This window comes from Lissotriton helveticus, chromosome 5_1 (assembly GCF_964261635.1).
Source record: "Lissotriton helveticus chromosome 5_1, aLisHel1.1, whole genome shotgun sequence".
In the NCBI taxonomy this organism is placed as follows: Eukaryota; Metazoa; Chordata; class Amphibia; order Caudata; family Salamandridae; genus Lissotriton; species Lissotriton helveticus.
The window spans coordinates 938,723,309-938,739,670 of record NC_136065.1 but is presented as its reverse complement, the minus strand read 5'-3'; the positions used below and the strand labels follow the sequence as shown (position 1 = coordinate 938,739,670).

Below are 16,362 nucleotides of genomic sequence, written 5' to 3'. Positions count from 1 at the left end.
TCACCTTCACACACCCTCTCACCCTCACACACCCTCACCCTCACACACCCTCACCCTCACACCCACTCACACCCTCACATACCCCTCACACACCCTCTCACCCTCACACCCCCTCACCCCCACACCCCCTCATACTCACCCCCCCTCACCCCCTCACCCTCACCCTCCCTCACCCTTACACCCCCTCACCCTCACACGTACACCCCTCACCCACACAACCCCTCCCCCTCACACACCCTCACACCCCCTCAACCTCACACCCCCTTACCCTCACCCCCCACACCCTCGCACCCCTCACCCTCACACACCCCTCACCCTCACACCCCCTCACCCTCACACCCTCACACCCCCTCACCCCCACACCCCCTCACGCTCACACCCCTCACCCTCACAACCCCTCACACCCACTCTCCCTCACATACCCCCTCACCCTCACACCCCCTCACCCTCACACCCTCACACACCCTCACACACCCTCACCCTCCCTCACACCCCCTCACCCTCACACCCTCTCACCCTCACACACCCTTACACACCCTCACACACCCTCACTCACCCTCACACACCATCACTGACCCTCACACCCGCACCCTCTCACCCTCACACACCCTCACTCACCCTCACACACCCTCACCCTCACACACCCTCACCTTCACCCCCCTCATCCTCAGACACCCTCACACCCCCTCACCCGCTCACCCTCACACTCTACCCTCACACACCCTCACCCCTCACACCCTCACCCTCACACACCCTCACCCTCACACCCCCTCACCCTCACACCCCCTCACACCCCCTCACACCCCCACCCTCACATACCCCTCACACACCCTCTCACCCCCTCACCCTCACACCCCCTCACACTCACCCCCCCACCCCCTCACCCTCACCCTCCCTCACCCTTACACCCCCTCACCCTCACACGTACACCCCTCACCCACACAACCCCTCCACCTCACACACCCTCACACCCCCTCAACCTCACACCCCCTTACCCTCACCCCCCCACACCCTCGCACCCCTCACCCTCACACACCCCCTCACCCTCACACCCCCTCACCCTCACACCCTCACACCCCCTCACCCCCACACCCCCTCACGCTCACACCCCTCACCCTCACAACCCCTCACACCCACTCTCCCTCACATACCCCCTCACTCTCACACCCCCTCACCCTCACACACCCTCACCCTCACACACCCTCACCCTCACACCCCCTCACACCCCCTCACCCTCACACCCCCTCACCCTCACACACCCTTACACACCCTCACACACCCTCGCTCACCCTCACACACCATCACTGACCCTCACACCCCGCACCCTCTCACCCTCACACACCCTCACTCACCCTCACACACCCTCACCCTCACACACCCTCACCTTCACCCCCCTCATCCTCAGACACCCTCACACCCCCTCACCCGCTCACCCTCACACTCTACCCTCACACCCCCTCACCCCCTCACACCCTCACCCTCACACCCCCTCACCCTCACTCACACACCCTCACCGTCACACCCCCTCACCCTCACACAACCTCACCCTCACACACCCTCACCCTCACACCCCTTCACCCTCACATCCCCTCACCCTCGCTCACCCTCACACACACTCACACACCCTCACCAGCATAGCATAACAAAACATAGCATAGCATAACAAAACACAGCATAGCTTAGCATAACACAAAAAGCATAGGATAGCAAAACATAGCATAGCATAACAAAACAAAGCATAGGATAGCAAAACAAAACATAGCATAACAAAACAAAACATAGCATAGCAAAACACAACAAAGCATAGCATAACAAAATACAACAAAACATAGCATAGCATAACAAAACAGCATAACAAAGCATAGCAAAACAAAACGTAGCATAGTATAACAAAACATAGCATAGCATAACAAAATACTACAAAACATAGCAGAACAAAACATAGCATAACATAACAAAACATAGCATAACATAACAAAACATAACATAACATAAAACAAAGCATTGCATAACAGAATATAGCATAGCAAAACACAATAAAACATAGCATAGCATAACAAAACACAACAAAACATAGCATACATGACAAAACATAGCATTGCAAAGCATAGCAAAACATAGCATAGCATAACAAAACACAACAAAACATAGCATAGCATAACAAAACACAACATAGCATAGCATAACAAAACAAAACACAACATAGCATAACAAAACATAGCATAGCATAACAAAACACAACAAAACATAGCATAGCATAACAAAACACAACAAAACATAGCATAGCATAACAAAACAAAGCATAGGACAGCAAAACTAAACATAGCATAGCATAACAAAACAAAGCATAGGATAGCAAAACAAAACAAAACAAAACATAGCATGGCATAACAAAACAAAGCATAGGATAGCAAAACTAAATGTAGCTTAGCATAACAAAGCATAGGATAGCAAAATAAAACATAGCATAGCATAACAAAACATAGCATAACATAACAAAACACAACAACACATAGCATAACAAAACACAGCAAAACACAACAAAACAGCATAGCATAACAAAACAAAACATAGCATAGCAAAACAAAACATATAATAGCATAGCAAAACATAGCGTACCAAACACAACAAAGCATAGCATAGCATAGCATAGCAAAACATAGCATAGCAAAACAAAGCATAGCATAGTAAAACACAACAAAACATAGCATAGCATAACAAAACATAGCATAGCATAACAAAACACAGCAAAGCATAGCATAACAATTCAAAGCATAGGTTAGCAAAACATAGCATAGCATAACAAAACAAAACATAGGATAGCAAAACAAAACATAGTATAGCATACAGCACCACTCCGCACCACCACAGCATCACTCAGGGGCACCACAACATCACTATGCGCTACCACAGCATCACTGAACGCCACAGCATCACTCGTTCGCCATCACATCACTCAGCGCCACCACAGCATCAATCTGTGCAACCATTCAACAACACCTGGTTCAAATGTGTTCTCTCAATGCTTCAAGCTTTATTAAAAATGTAACAAAAAGATGTTAATATTTCACTTCTGTTCTTGGATTTTCGTCACAATAAAATACACTGAACATAATCTTCACAAAAGTTATTTACAAAACTTTAAGCTATTGCCATTATAAATTACAATAACTTTTATTTAAGTATTAATTATTGAAAAAAAATTAAAGCCATTGTTATTTGTAATATCAATACATGTAAGTCACGTAAATACAACACAAATTGCATTACAATTGCTCTAGGTGTCACATTTGCGAAAGTTATAACTATTGGCATTCTAAATGACAAAGCTATTAATTTCGCTATTTTCAAAAACAAAACATAAATAAAAAAATTGTCATTTACAATACCAATAGCTCAAACTTTCCTAATGCGAGACCTATTGCATTGCAAATGCTTGTTTTTATTAACTCTCCCCACACATCATGAGATCAGCCGATCCCGCTCGTGCGTGACGGGGTGCTTAGCAAACCCCCCTTCCTCACAGGACTAAATGGGATGTTCCACATCCCAAAACATAACACAGTCCTGGCTTCAGATAATATTTACAATCTGCTTAACAGTGCGGCCCCTTCTGTGATAGCACCAAAGGCCTCCAACTGTACTGTCAGTTTTAATCCACCGGAAATGTTTTTCATTTAAATGAAAATGTTCTGTCATAAGCAATGAATTTCCCTGGATTTTATTGCTTTTAGTAATGGTTGCCTCAGGCAGATGTGAGGGGAGTTTGTGAGGATCTCTAGTATTTTTGAGTATCGAGGAATAATAGTTGATTAGACAAGAAGATGATTCCACAATGAAATAGTAGCAGTGATTATATAACAGTATTTACAATAATGACTCTTTAATTGAGAGCTTGTACCTTTTCCATGGTTCACTTCTAGTACATGCATCAATCTGGCTTGCTCATCAGCATCAGAAAGCTAGATAAAAAACAGATCTAAGTTTTAGGATTTAGTCAAAACAAATCTCAAACAAAAAATCAATGTAAGTGTTCTGGGTTAAATTTCTTACAAACAGAGAGTATTCATTTGGAATTTTGATGTCAGTAAAAGTAAAATGTAAAGCAACACAACCACGCCCTAAAGAGTGAAATATACATTCTGGAAAAAAAAGGGTCATGAAAACAAAGTGCACTAGACTACACTTCATAATGGACACTTAACCATATTAAATGCGAATACAATGTGTGTTGTGTAAATTGGTAGTTTCATTTATGGACAAGGGAACACATTTTCTATGTTTTTGAACTTTATACCTTGCAAACCTCTCTGATTTTCATAATAAAACACTGACATTGACAAGAAGCAACCTGAACATCATTTTTTGTATTCCATTAAAGGTAAGATCATGATTGGTCTACAAGATGGCTAAACGTAATGCTAAACGGACTTTGGGATGTGCTCAGTAGCACAGACTGGATCAAGAAATAGATCTTAAACTAGACCTGATAAAGAAACTTTCCGCTATCATTTACACAAATAATAATACTATTATTGCAATGTACCACTGCAGGCAGAAAGCAACATAATATCACACACACAAGCTGAATGTCTCAAAAGGATTCTGACAAGCCAAAAGCAAAGATAACCTTATGCTAGAAGTTCTGCTTTTTAAAAACAATACAGTTGATCGCACTTTCTCAGGAAATGCCCCCAAAGTTTGAATGCTCACCTCAAACAAATGCTGAAAAATCACCTTCTTCTCAGATGTCAAGTGTAGGAAAGTGCCTTTTTTATATGATTAGCCCCACCACACTGAAAATAGTACCTTCATGGAGGAAGCATTGATGTTAAGGAGCAACTGCGAGGAGCCGTCGACAGTGATGTATCATCATCAATCCGTCGATTGTAGGCAATGCTTTGCTTCCGAGTTGCGCAGTTGGGCAATGAGTTGTCGTTGAACTGTCGTGATGAAGGCAATGCCTCATCATCAAGCCATGCAGCCGGCGCTGTGATGTCCTGAAAGCGGTGATGCATCAATGTCAAGCAGAATGCATCGGGTCTGACTGGTGCAAAGTAGGCACTGCATAGATTTTGATGCTGAACCACAAGACAACCCACTTTCAAGGGCCCAGGACTGAATTGGCACCACTTGGCAGGTTAGGACTCACAGTTGGCAGAGTCGCATACGGTCTTTGATGTCTCTGAGACTGCAGAACAGGAGGCAAGTAGACAAGCCCTTGGAGTCACTCTGGGCTCAAGTGATGTATGTCCAGTCCTTCTTACCCACCCGGGCAAAGTGAGCAACAGGTAGGTCAGCGCAGCAGAAAAGCATTTCTTCCAGAGCAGCAGTCTGGTAGAGTGGTTGTCCTTTAACAGAACAGCAGTCCTTCTTCCTGGCAGAGTATCCACAGGTCCAGACCAGAAGTGTACTGATGTGGTGGGGTCAGAAGTCCAGTTCTTATTCCCAGTGGTGCCTTTGATGTGAGGGAGACTTCAAAGAGGGGCTTAAAAGTGCAAACGGGTCCTCATGTTCCCGCCCTGGCTCCAGACAGACTACAGGGGGTATGCAGCTCTTTGTGTGGAGACAGGCACAGCCTTATTCAGGTGCAAGCATCAGCCCTTCTTCACAATCCTGCCCTGGATGACCCATCAAGATGTTAATGGCCCACCAGAATGCGAATGGCCCATCAGCAACACCTAAACTCCCTTTACGAGTGACTGTCTAGAGGAATGAACAAAGCCCAGCTGTCACCCAACCCAGACAAGTATTGGAGACAGACAAAAGCAACTTTATCATTAAAGAAGATTTATCATCACAAGTCCATAGGTACCAAACATGATTGTTCTTAGTCTTCTCAATCAGGAATTACACTTAATACATGTATTAAGGAATCCCCAAAGTTAACCTATGAGTGGGGTAGGCCTCACAGTAGTGAAAAACAAATGTGTACGTTTTTCACTACCAGGACATGTAAAACTAAAAAGCATTAGTCCTGCCTTTCACTTACAAACCACCCTGCCCTATGAGCTACCTAAGGCCTACCTTAGGGGTGACATATGTAATAGAAGGGGCGTTTAAGGATTGGCAAAGGGTTTTACATGGCAAGTCAACATGGTAGTCAAACTGCACAAGCAGGCTCTGCAGTGGCAGGATGGAGACATGTTTAAAGGGCTACTTAAGTGGGTGGCATCAACAGTGCTGCAGGCCCACTAGTAGCATTTAATTTACTGGCTCTGGACACTTATAGTGCCCTTTGCTAAGTACTTACAAGTAAATTAAATATGCCAATTGTAGATACGCCAATGTTGCCATGTTTAGGGGAGTGAGCACATACACTCTAGCATTGGTTAGTAGTGGTAAAGTGCCCAGAGTCCTAAGGCCAACAAAAACAGATCAGCAAAAAATTAGCCAAACAGGTACAAAGTTTAGGGGAAGACCACCTTAAGGCTGACAGGTCTAACACACATACACATACATACATGCACACATACATGCACACACAGAAACATATTTACCCATACAAACTTACACACGTAGATACTCAGAGATAAGCAAAGACAGACAAAACCCCACACACATCCACTCAATCCCACAGACACATACACACACAGACACAACCCTACTCACACAAAACCCCACACACATATACAAAACAACCCCCACACATACGCATACACTCTGCCCCCACACACGTATAAACACACCCCATTCAACCCCATAAACACATACACACACAACTCCACACACACACACACATCAATACAGCCCCCACACACACTTACATACAATTCCACAAACACCCAACTATTCCACATTCGTAGACATAGAAACGCCCCACACACATACACCTACAAGACTCCCCACACAGACACAACATCCCCGCACACAGTCACACACAGACAGAACCTAACTCACACACATACACATCCACAGAACTGCACACACAGACTTGCACACACACACATAAACTCACACACATATACACCTACACCTACACAAACTCACACATACCCACCCAACCCCACACAGGCACACTCACAAAATCCCATACACAGATACACATACATACACTTATACAGCCCAACACATACACTCACACAATGCCACACATGCACACACACTCACACAAAGCCACAAAGTCACGCACACCCACACACACACATACACAACTGCATTGACACACTAATACACCCACACAACCTGACAGACAGGCATACACACCCACACAATTCAATACACACATACATACACACACTCACACGACCCCCCACACACACACTCACATATGCACCCACACAACCCCACAGACATACACTCATACAAAGCCATACAATCACACATGTGTAGCCCCCACACAACCTTACAGACACACTAGCATACCCACACAGCCTTACACACAGACACACACAGATATAACATCACAGACACACAGTCACACATACATCCACACAACAGCACACACACAGATTGCAAACAGACAAACCCCTGCTACACACACAATTCTCCATAGAGACATACAGACTCACACAATCCTACACACTCACATGCATGCACACACTCACACAACCCCAAACTTACATACACACTCAAACATAGACACCTATAGTGACAAATATGCACAACTATACAGATATCCTCAAATGTTTACTGGGTAACATGTATACATACACACACACCTACTCAGACAAACACACACATATAGATACAGTCCACCATACATACACAAAGTTACATACATACCCACACATACACCAACACAAACCTCCACTCAAATTCTCTCGTACACATAGGTATACACATGCTACTTATTCCACACAACAGGCACAGTCTCTCACAAAGAGACACAACCAAGTACATGAACTTATACACACACTTCTACACACACAGCCACACAAAGATACTTACACATTCAGTCACTCTTACACTCACACAAACTGCAACACACATTCTCTTGCACACACACACATACGTACTCACTCATCCAGATACACTTGGAATATGATATATATTTTTTTATAAAGTGTGATTGGATCTGTGGTGCCGCCATGATGCTTTATAGCCAGAATAAAGGTTAGTGCACCGGTTATGGGCATCACCGTTGATCTGCAGATCCAGTAAATACATACATAAGTAAAATAATTTTGAAAAAATTAAATGGTGTAAATGATTTCTTGGGTGGCTCTGAAAAGAACCTTTATGTTTATTGTGTGTTATATACTCTTATAACAAATGTTGGACACATTCCTTAATGTTGTTAAGAAAGATCCAGTTCCCTTCTACTGCGAAATGGACTCAGTCATTTCTGTACACCCCAGACATGTCAATACAGATTTTATTGTTGTCAATGAAGCATACTCTATGGTCACGGAGAAATGCTGAATTTGTTTTGTTGACATGTCTCTTAGATTTATCCATCTTTGGAAAAAAACTGAGATGCCCACTGCCACTTCTGCCTTTCACATATGTTGGAATATACAAAGGCAGTGTGAGGAAAGAGAATCATCAATGTTGCCAATGTCTCCTTCATTGGATTTTGAGTCAGACCCCTGTGATATTGCCAGATTGTTGACACCACAATGCACAATCATGAGGTCTGGGTGCTCACAATCCAAAATGCCCTCAACCCTAGGCAACAAGTGATACCAGTCGCCAATCCAAGTAAAGTCCACTTGGGGAAATCCCAGATTTCTGTTAATGCCACAATTTTCGACATTCTCTCTTACCCAAACGACAAAGCTGTGACCCACAATTCAGACATTAAGCATGATGGTGGTATGCAGGAGTTGGATACATCAAAGGCCAGTAGCAGAATGAGAAATGTTCACTAACAGTTTTGATAGTAAAGAGAATTAAAAAAAGCCCTTGCAAAGGTTGTCGTTGGCTGACGTAGGAGTAGTGTAGTCAATAAATGCTATCTAACTACGTTCTCTGATTGAGAGAAAACTATTATTGCTGTTATGGTAGCTATAATAGGTTTATATTTTAAACTGTGGAGGGTGACTTCAATGAGATTCTTATCCAGGCAAGCTGAGTAATATAAGCTTTCCGAACTTTTGACCTGAAGTTTCCTTACAAGGATTTTCAAATCCGTTGCCATGGAAACTGTGCTTGCAAAAAGGTCTATGGGAAGAGTGTAATGGAGAGTGCACATTTATATTGTAAATTAAGCAAGTAAATGGTTTGACCTAGTATGCTGGTCAATTAAGTTGCAGGGGGAGAATAGGAATGGATAAAAATAACTTATCTCTCTCTTTCCTTTAGTGTTGTACTCTTTTTAAGGGTGTTCAGTGGATGTGCTTATCCATCGCAAAGTTATACCGGAGAGGCAAACTTACCACCAGCCGTATAAGCTTCACACAGTGAAGCCTGCAGATTGAACTTTGCAGTGGCTCTGTGAAATCCAGTCCAAGAAGTAAAGAGAGGTTATATGAGGTTCAACCAATAGTGACTATCCCCAGTAAAAATTACAAAAATGTGTTCTGTGATTCCGTGATGGGTTCAATGCTACAGGTACAAATACATATACCCCATGTATAACCTTTTCTTCTTGAGTACATCTATGGCTGGTGAGGAGGTGCAGTAGGTGAATTCACTGTTGCTTCTGGTCTACAGAAGTGTGCTTTTTTAATGTGGTCCAATACTGTTCAGTTAACTACATTAAACGAACAACTTCTTCAGATATTTGCATTGAGGATACATTCTCTACACTTGCAAAACATACAATAAGGGCAATATGGGCTAAATGTGTTATGCACTTGACAGATGCAGGGAGAAACCGTAGGTCAATATAGATCTGTAGTTCTCTTATTGTAGAAGTGGTTGCATATTCAGAACATTGTGTAGCACCTTAGAGGAACTATTATGAGCTAACATGTTTACATCCGTAGTGTATATTAATGCTTTTGATTTCCATTGCTCCTGATGAATGAAATGTATAGAAAAAATATGTTTCCTATTTTTCTGTATTTTTATGGGTGTGTAGTGTGAGTCAATTTCCATTGAAAAAATATGTAGGTATGTGTGTTAAGCTTTAGGTTTAAACTTAACAATAGTTAAACGTGTGCAGTCTGTAATAATGTGTGCTAACGATAAATGTAAAACAGGAAAAAAAATTGAGTAATAAAAAGTTGTTGTAGAAAAAGGATGTGAAACATTTAAAAAACATAGTTCTACATAGTTTTTAAATAAAGCGATCTAATCGTAATATGGTATACTCTCTGCAAACAATCGCACCATAGATACATTTTTTTCTACCAGAGGGATGGCCACCTATTAAGTGATTTGACTGTTCAAGGAGAAAACTTTATGTTGAAGAGCTTTGGAAAATTAATAAGTCATGTGTGTGGTACTGAACAGGTGTCTCCATCATAAGCTATGTTCAAGGTTACAGTTGTATGTAGGAGAGGCTTGGATAATTAATAGGTGATATGTGTGGTGGGGGACTAGCATTTGCATGATGTTTAGGGTGAAAACCACATGTAAAACAAGCAATGGTAAGTCCCTCACCAAACATGCATTACTTTTTAGAAAGCTAAGCTTCTTATACATAAAACTGTCCCCTAAAGAAAGCTCTGCATCAAGAAATCAGTCTCTTACTAGACACATGAAGTATTAACCCTTTCGCTGCTAGGCGTTCGAGCCCCCGTGCTTAGCCTTATTTTGGCTATGTGGGGTAGATCGCGCTTAGGCCCCATAAGGTATCCAAGCCAAATTTACATCCATTTTTTCCCAACATCCTGAGGATTCTAGAGGTACCAAGGGTTTGGGAATTCTCCTAGAGGGGACCAAGAAATTTGCCAAAATACAGTTACATTTGGTTTTTTTGGGGAAAAATGGGGAAAAAGTGCTGCAGAAGAAAGCATCTGTTTTTTGTCCCTGTAAATGGTATCATCAAAGGGTTTGCAGTGCTAAAATCACCATCTTCCCAGCTTTCAGCAACAGGCAGACTTTTCTAAGAAAAACTAAATTTTCTACACAGGTGTGGCATTTTACTTGGACACAGCCTATTTTTTGTGATTTCAACCTCCTTCCAGTTAGCAGTAGAAATGGCTCTGAAACCAATAATGGATCCCGGAAAGCTGAACATTTCTGAAAAGTAGAAAACATTCTGTCATTGTGTAGATCCTTCAAAGTTTTCCTATAGAAAGTAACAGTTGAAATAAACGAATATTGAAATTGAGTTGAAAAAAAAAGCCATTTGTGCCTAAATATTCACCTGCAACTTCTTCTAACTATGGCAGGTTCCCTAGAGCCAATAACTGAGCTGCACGTTGCAATGGTTTTTCATTGTGTGCCGGATATACAACAATTCATTTGGCAAAAAATAGGGTTAAAAATAGGTATCAAGGAAACCTATGTTTTTCCAAAATGGGAATAAGAAAATGAATTTAAAAGCATTGGTAATTTGCACATCTCTGAATTTGCGGGTACTCTATAGGAGCATGTGAATTAGATGGTATTTTTCGAAATGCCTTCTTTTTTACACATTGTCTTCAATTTTGAAGGCAGAAATGAATAGAAGGACAACTGGTAATAACACTTGTTCTACTATTCTGTGTTCCCCTAAGTTTCTCAATAAAAATTGTACCTCACTTGTGTGGGTAGGTCTAGTGCCTTCCCCAGGAAACGGCCAAAAGCACAATATGGACACCACATTTTTGCACTGAAAATGGACCCTTTTTTTGCAATGTGCCTAGCTGTGGGTTTTGGGCCCTAGCTCAGCTGGCACCTAGGGAAACCTAGCAAGCCTACACATTTTTAAAAACTAGACACCCAGGCAAATCCAGGATGGAGTGACTTGTGTGGCAGTCACCAGGTTCTGTTACACAGAATCCCTTGCAAACTTCACAATTTGTCTAAAAAATCTGATTTTCCTCACATTTTAGTGATTGAAAGCTCTGGAATCTGGGAGGAGCCACAAACTTCCTTCCATCCTGCATTTCCCCAAGGCTCTCGATAAAATGGTACCTCATTTGTGTGGGTAGGCTTAGTGCCTGCAACAACAAACGGCCCAAAAAGCAACATGGACACATCACATTTTTCCACAGTCCCCCAGCACATATAAAACCGTTTACTATATTGATCCCCCTCTACATACAGTTGTCTCCATAAATAAAGCTGAGGTGCAACTGGTGCCCCCACCAAACACATATTACCTTTTACTAGGCCCAGCCTCTTCTACATACAATGGTTCCCCTTAAAGAAAGCTCTGCATTAGGAGGCCAGTTCCTCACTAGAGGCATGACGTATTACTAGGACACACACTTTCTATATAGAACTTTGTTCCTGAATACTGCTCAGTCTGTAGACTCTAATCACTCACCACACATAGCATGACTCTTTTACATACAGGTGTCTCTAAATTTCTGCATGAAGATGCCAGTGCAACACTACACGGATCACCAATCACTAGGCAGAGCCCCTTTTATACACAACTTTCTCTCTGAGCAGACCTCAGCCCGGAGAATACAGTCCCCAAACACACATATACTGCAATGGTAGGACAAGCCTCTTTTATATGGAGGTGTATCCCTAAATAAAGCTCTGGAGAAAGTGAGCAGTCCCCTCCCATTAACACAACCTTTTACTGGGCCGAACTCTTCACATACAGTTGTCAGCCTGAATAAAGCTCTGCATGAAGATGCCAGTCTCACAACATAAACATCACCTATTAGTAGACCAAGCATCTTTTATATACAACTGGTGCATTTTATAGAGCAAGCACATCAAAGTAATTATATTACGTGTATGCTGTGTGCATTTTATAAAATATTTAATGCATGAAATTGATAAAGGTATAAAGAGTTTGAACATATTTTGTTTACAGTCTCATCCAGGTGTTCCGGGTGTTCAACTCATTGGAAATTGCCTCCTTAACAGCAGAAGAGGAAGAAGAGCATAAATGCATGCTGCAATCAAGTAAATAAAAGTCCAACACACCCTGGTAGAGAAAAAGTAAAAAAGAAACATAATTTTGATAAGAGTACTCAAAGGTTTATTAAAACACTAATTTAAAAAACTAGAGTTAGTTGTAAAGGTGTGAGGAAGAATAATGGATCATTCACATTGAAAGTAGGCCTAACTAGAACATCTAAAGGGGACAATTTTTGAAAAAGAATTATGACCATTCTTGAGGGGAATAAAAACTTTAAGGAATTTTGACTGAAGTTATGTAGCACAAGGCTAGTACATCATGTTATAAAATCAATGAAGCAAGAGAAGAAGAGAGGAGTTACAGGTCAATAAAAAGAGTTGGTAGATTGTATTGTAGATGAGGCTTTTGCTCTAAAAAAGAATTTGTTTATTCTTATTCTCAACAGATTGCGAACTTTAGACATGTTAGTCCAAGCTAAAAAAAAGTTCTGTCAAAAGCAACAAATCAATAAGTCTAACATTTGCAGCATGTGTGAGAGGAGTGGAAACACACTTCCAGTAGAGAGGTCTATTTTAATGTAGAAACTACTTTCAAACAATTGTTTATTGTTTGTTGTTGATACAGATGACCGATTGTCTGAGGTGAAACAATGTACATCCATACCAATGGAAATATTAGTACCTAGAAATAGAGATTAAATATTTGGGGATTACATTTTACAGTGAGGTCCTGCTCCAGTATATAAATGGCAGTGCAGCAGTAAGTGTAACATAAGGCAAGAATCAATTGACTAGTTTAGGGTATTCCTAGAAGAATTCCACAGTCCATCTTTCAAACAGAAAATCCTACTTTTGCAAATTCTGTATCCCTGTCAAGTAAGATAAGTATCTAATCTACAAGGACATTCATAGAGTTGCCTGTCTAAAAAGATATATGACAGTACTTTTCATCATGTTTTTAATACTGTCTATGCATCACACAAGAATGTGCAATCTAGTAAGAAGGTTGTATTTTATGAAAAGTCCATCTCTGCATTTAGAAGCTTTGAATAAAACTCTTTTGCATTGCACTCTAGCGGAAGTTACAAATATTTCAAAAAATATTCACATTAATGTACTGAACCTGAAAGTCACCCTGAAGTAAATTAAGTAGCCCGAATCCACTGCTGGGAGAGGCACGGTTGGAAAGAGTCTCCACCTTTGATTACTTAGGTGTAACCTTGAATGAGTCTATGTCGTGGGGGGCACACCGGACCAGGGCCAACCTTAAACTGGTACAGACCACTGGGGGCATTACACGGATGTTGAAAAATTCGACTTATCGGCCTCTGGGGCCGCTCATCCAGATCTACAAAGCGCAGGCCAGGGGCGCTACAATGTATGGGGCGGAACTGTGGGGACATACACCAACCTGCAGTCTGTCGGTAACTGAGAATAATTTTATCAGGCAGATAACTGCACTCCCGCCAAGTACCCCGCTCCTTCCCCTGAGGTTGGATCTGGGATTGAGACCAATAGCCGATGAAATAGGACTGAGACCCATAGTCTTCTGGCGAAGACTATGGAGCAGTGAAGCACTTCTAGCCTATAGGGCCGAATTAGGGGAGCTGATATCCCACCCAAAAGCGTTACAGATCCCTTGGCTAAAATATATCCAGAATTTATGTATGTCACTGGGGTTTCCTGATCTTTGGTCCGATCCTGCTGAGGCCTCATTGAGCATCTCCCGCAGAAATTTGGTCGATGCCTATCACGCTCATAAACTATCCTCGGCTATGGAAAATCAGCGAGAGGGATCACTGACCTCTGTATTTATGCTAGGTAAAGAAACATACAAGATGGAAAGGGTGTTGGACGCCATGTCCCCCGTGCTGGCCAGGAAGCTGTTTCTGCAATGGAGATACGGCATCCTGCCCTTACGGGCTTTTACGAGCTCTTGGACAAACCCGCCCTCCCCTAAGCAGTGTCCAACATGCTCTTATGCTGAGGAAAGTGACTTGCATGTAGTTCTGTTTTGCCCCACGTACTCGAAAGCGAGGAGATACTGGCTTCTCCCACTTATTAGAAACCTTGGTGGCAGAGAGTATCTCCCAATGTATAGAATTTTAAAAACTGATCTTTCGAGTCCAACTGTGTTTGCATTGGCTAAATTTCTTACCAATGTCTGGCATATTCGCACCAGTTTACTGAAGTCACGGACATTGAGTTAGCTCCAGTCTCCTATATGTAAACCTTTATAGTTTTAACCTACAGATATGTACGATTTTATAATGTACAAGTATGTCTTATTGCTATTGATGATGTTTTATGGTGTATATGTTTTATCTTGTTGTGTATCTTTGATGGCCGCATGGCCGAAATAAAGATTTAATGATGGTAATTAAGTAGTAGTTGAACCTAGTAGAGAGAGAGACTACAGATTCTCCGTTAGACAACTTCAGCAGAGAAATAAGAGAATTTAGTACAAGAAGTGCAGACCTTCCAAACAAATATGTGTTTGTTGTTGTCGTACACACTATGAAGCGCAAACTAAATGAATTGATTTCTGTGCTAAAACTGAAGAGGATAACCTCATTCACTAGTTTAAACTTGCACTTTATTTAATTGTAGAGGATCACTTTGATTTATGTAACAATCAAGTAGAGTGCAGGTATTGAATAAGCAAACTAGATGACAACAAAATGCCAGCTAGAGGTATTCGCAATAAGCTATAAATGTTTATAATTCCTACTGAGCTAAAAGACCTCAATGTGTCTGAGAGTAGTCTGATTCAAACAGTACATAGTTTTCAAGCAATAGTCAGTCAGGATGCATACAAAAAGTAGAAATTTACCTGCAAGTGAATTAGTGAATGGTCTTAAAGGAAAAGTTGTTTACCTTCCACTAGACTTTAAAACAGAATATTGAAACTCTTGGTGTAGATATAGATGCAGAGGAACCTCACATGGTTCTAGTAAATGGTATAACAACAAAGAATAAATAAAAATTTAAGTATTGATTAGTATAGATAAAGTAAAGAAAGCAATAGCATACCTCAACAAAGAAAACATGTTCTACAAAGATTTAGATATATATCAACGAATGTATGACGTTACTTAGCATGCTATTACTTAGCATGCCTTTTCTACGAAGTTTTTACTTCGCAAATGCCTTTACTTAGCAGTGTTTTATTACGCGTACCATTACTTCGCAAAATGAATTAAAAGCATTAAATTGGCATTACTTAGCAGTACATTACTTCGCAGGATTTTACTATGCATAAAGATTCTTTTTTCTTTTTTTATCTACACACCAACACTACCCTCCACGCCCCTAAACTTCCGAAAAACCCTAAAACACTACCCTACACTACACATACACTAAATCACTACCCTAAACCCTAAAACACTTCCCCTACACTACACATACACTACAACACTACCCTAAACCCTAAAACACTTCCCCTATACTACACATACACTACAACACTACCCTAAACCCTACAACACTACCCCCTACACTACA

General features: G+C 41.6%; 1 protein-coding gene across 7 annotated transcripts in view; it reads right to left on the bottom strand.

Moving 5' to 3' along the window:
* Positions 1–16,362, bottom strand: part of CC2D2B (coiled-coil and C2 domain containing 2B) — a 1,917,855-nt gene that overhangs the window by 1,541,339 nt on the left and 360,154 nt on the right. For all 7 annotated transcript variants that reach the window (XM_078643430.1, XM_078643434.1, XM_078643435.1 and 4 more), the window contains exon 7: positions 3,902–3,962. In XM_078643430.1, the coding sequence (XP_078499556.1) occupies positions 3,902–3,962 (61 nt within the window). The remainder of the gene's footprint in view (positions 1–3,901; positions 3,963–16,362) is intronic.